Source organism: Piliocolobus tephrosceles, chromosome 1 (genome assembly GCF_002776525.5).
Source record: "Piliocolobus tephrosceles isolate RC106 chromosome 1, ASM277652v3, whole genome shotgun sequence".
Taxonomy (NCBI): Eukaryota; Metazoa; Chordata; class Mammalia; order Primates; family Cercopithecidae; genus Piliocolobus; species Piliocolobus tephrosceles.
Genome location: NC_045434.1, coordinates 70,523 through 73,947, shown reverse-complemented (window position 1 = coordinate 73,947; position 3,425 = coordinate 70,523). Strand labels below are relative to the sequence as shown.

The 3,425-nt window shown below is 36.4% G+C and overlaps 1 protein-coding gene across 1 annotated transcript in view; it reads right to left on the bottom strand.

Annotated features, from left to right (window-relative positions):
- Positions 1–2,944, bottom strand: part of LOC113223418 (guanylate-binding protein 6-like) — a 27,414-nt gene extending 24,470 nt beyond the window's left edge. The window contains exon 1 of the mRNA XM_031935374.1: positions 2,755–2,944. Within this exon, the coding sequence (XP_031791234.1) occupies positions 2,755–2,944 (190 nt within the window). The remainder of the gene's footprint in view (positions 1–2,754) is intronic.
- Between the last annotated feature and the right edge of the window lie 481 nt (positions 2,945–3,425).

Sequence of the window (3,425 nt, the reverse complement as noted above, 5' to 3'; positions counted from 1 at the left end):
AAGAGCAAAACTCAGCCTCAAATTTAAAAAAAAAAAAAAAAAAAAAAACTGTTGTGGAAACTGCAGTTTACCCCAAATTTAGTCCACAGCCTCCACAGAATTAACAGTTAAAGTCAAATGAAAAATCTCAAAGGTTAGCCATTTGAGCAAGTAACTTTAACTTATTCTATTTTTTCAGAAAAATAGTTTGGATTTAGCTGTCCTTTGTGGAAAACTCTGTGATCTTTGCTTGTGTGTGCATTTATGTTTGCATGTTTTGTGTTTGTAATAATTTTCTTCCAAGATATGTGAAAGAGCTCTATTTAATTGGCTTACAAGATATGTGAAAGGGCTCTATTTAATTGGCTTAAAGGGTCAACAAAGCAAACATAAAAGAGTCTCTTGACGATTCTTGCTGTACTTGTATAATCAGGCTTTGTTTGATGAGGTTAAATTTATTCTGCAAACAAAGAAGCCTTATCTTGGTAAAAACTGGAATGACTAGAGGAGAAAATTTATGATTAAAAAAGGAAAACTATACTTCATCTGCTATTAGATTGCAGCCCTATGCATTGCTTTTGAGTTTATTGTTATTTATCTACAACCTGGACTAAATTTTCAATTCTTCTAGGTTCGTCCAACCCAATTTTCTGGCCTGGAATTGCTAAAATAAAAATCTGCTCTGTTCCTGAAGCTCTATACACTAAAGCTACACAACTCAATGTAAATTTCAAGGGATAAGTCTCATGTCTCATGTTTAGGCCACACAGAAAGTTCACCAAACCACTCAATGCCATACCCAAAGACATTTAGTGTGTAAACCAGTATGAGAAGTTGATGGTTTCATGCTGTGGACAGCTTTTTCTAAGAATGATAGAACAATACTTACAAAAATGAGACTATTATCCTTCTTAAATTTTCTTTGCTTGTGCCTTCTTTTTCATTTGACAGGATAATGCCATAGTTATAATTTCATAATCATCAGCTTCTGTGGGTACTTGATGGAATATTGGATCTGTCATGCCAACCCCAAATCTTTACATGATCTAAGAGATGCTTTCTTCCATGTAGTGAATAACTTTGGCAATATTCTTAACACAACTTTTTGTTCAAATTGTACCAGTGATCCCTTTTTACAGAGTTAGCACTCTCGGCTTTAATTTAACCAAGTCATGAGATACTAAATAATAGAATCACCAACCAAACTATGTAAAAGACTCAATGCCTATAACAAACCTTACCCAGTCCCACATGGTCTTTTAATTTGTTTAATTGAGCTCTTGGTTCAGAACCATCGTCCAAAATAAATTTGTTATGCTCCTGTTGGTTTTGCTTTGCATTATTTTCTTTGAGCTTTGTACCTGTTACCTGTCTGACTTCTGCAGAAATGACACTCCTAAGATAATAATGCTGGCTCAGCACTTAAAGGATATGCTGAAAATGTGGAATTGAAAAAATTGACTTCATAATGAATTCCAGGGAGAATTAGCCTGAAACCCACTCCTTCCAAACATCTTTGTTGCTCAAAGGTGGCTAAAAGTGTTTTGAAACTGACTCCCAGTCACCAATCACTTGGGACTGATTTGGGAACAAACCAACCAAATCAAGTGCATCCAAGCACTGAGGAACACATAATACATAACCACAGGATGATTGATCAGAGATGCTTTCAGAGAAAGATCTTGATCAAAGGGGGAACTGCAAAAGTTGTCAGAAGCAAAATGGAGTCACTTATGCCAAACCCTAACAAAATGGAGTCAGGAGTTCATGAAGGAAGGGCTTTCATGTATACTTTCTTATGGTGGAAAGTGCCATTAGGACATTGCCAAACTATAGCCTTGCATCAAAGGCTACTTCTGTACTTCCAGTAATAGCCAGTCCTAACCACAATCTTGCAAGTGGCCTTACTTGCTGCCATCAGGGTCCCTGCAGTCAGGGCTCTCTCCATAAAACTCTCTCAAGCAGCAGCCAATGCACATGTCCTCACCTGCAATATGATCCTGTAAACCATTGAACTTATTTTACATCAACTGGCATATATGTCTCCTTTTTGCCTTTAAAAGTTTCTCACTGCCTTAACACTTCCAGATGAACTTATGATTTGTTATATGCATTTCCAGAATTTACAAATCCTGTACTTATTCCTGAATATATTCATTTCTTTGGAGAGTGACTATCTGTTGTTATTTTGAGTTGACAGAGGAACTCAAGATATGGTAGTCAAATCATTCATTTCCTGAATGATGAAAATGAAGAGTAGAAATAGTAACTGATTGGCTTAGTTACAAAGACATACAAACTACACTTTAACATCAGGCTTCTGACTGGTAACTTGGTGCTTTATAAGCCACACTGAGTCCCTGACACTACAGCCTCATGTAAAAGAGATAAATTATAACCAATAGTGACCTTAATTACAAAAAAATAGAGAAATTAGAATATCCAATATGTATTGAAGCATTCATTTTATCTTAAAGTTCTGTGGAAACTTGCTATTACTACATAAATATTTTAGTAAATATTTAATAATGCATTATTATTTAATTTTTTAATTAATAGCTTATTTATATATGAAACATGAAGATAAAGGCAAAGTGGGAAGAGTCAGTTGACTCCAATCCTCCAGAGTGAATGCAAAGAGTTTGCCAATGAATTCAAAGTTAGTTATCAATATTTATCCCCAACATTAACTTTCTTTCATCCCATCTTCAAACTGGATACTGGCTGTGTAACTGGACAGATGGGACTCATCCATGCTTTGCTGGTGCCACTCACCTTTGTTCTTCCCAGCCAGCTTGTTCATCAGGTAGGATTTGCCTGTGCGGTAGAGGCCCACAATTGCCACCACTGCTACAGGCTGTGTAATGGCAGACAGGATCTCCAGAGCTTCTGGATTCACCACCAGATGCCCTTTAGTGTTTTCAATGAGGCATACTGGGCCTGGCATGTGGATCTCTGATGCCATGTTCGGACTGTTCCTTTGTCTGCAAGGAAAAAATGAAGCAGAAAGTAATTTCTGGTCAGTCAATTGAGCTGAATTCTACAATAGGGCATACATTTTTGTTTATTATTCTTGAACATTGTTTCTTGTGCATTTCTAAGAAGACCTGTGGCCCTTTAAGGCTGTCCTATGGACTGGGCCACTGACTGCCTTTTAAAATAATTTAATTTTGAAACAGACTTATAGAAAAGATGCATGATAGGTATGAAGAGTGCCCATATACCATTTCCCTGGCTTCCCCTAATGTTAATATTTTACATAACCATGATGCAATTACTGAAACCAGGATTTTAACATTGATACAATGATAACTAATTTACACTCCTTATTGACATTTCACCAGTTTCCCACTAATGTCTTTCTGCTTCACGATCCAATCCAGGATCCCTCATTGGATTTAGTCATTATGTTTCTGTAGTGTTCTTGCATCTTTGATAGTTCCTTA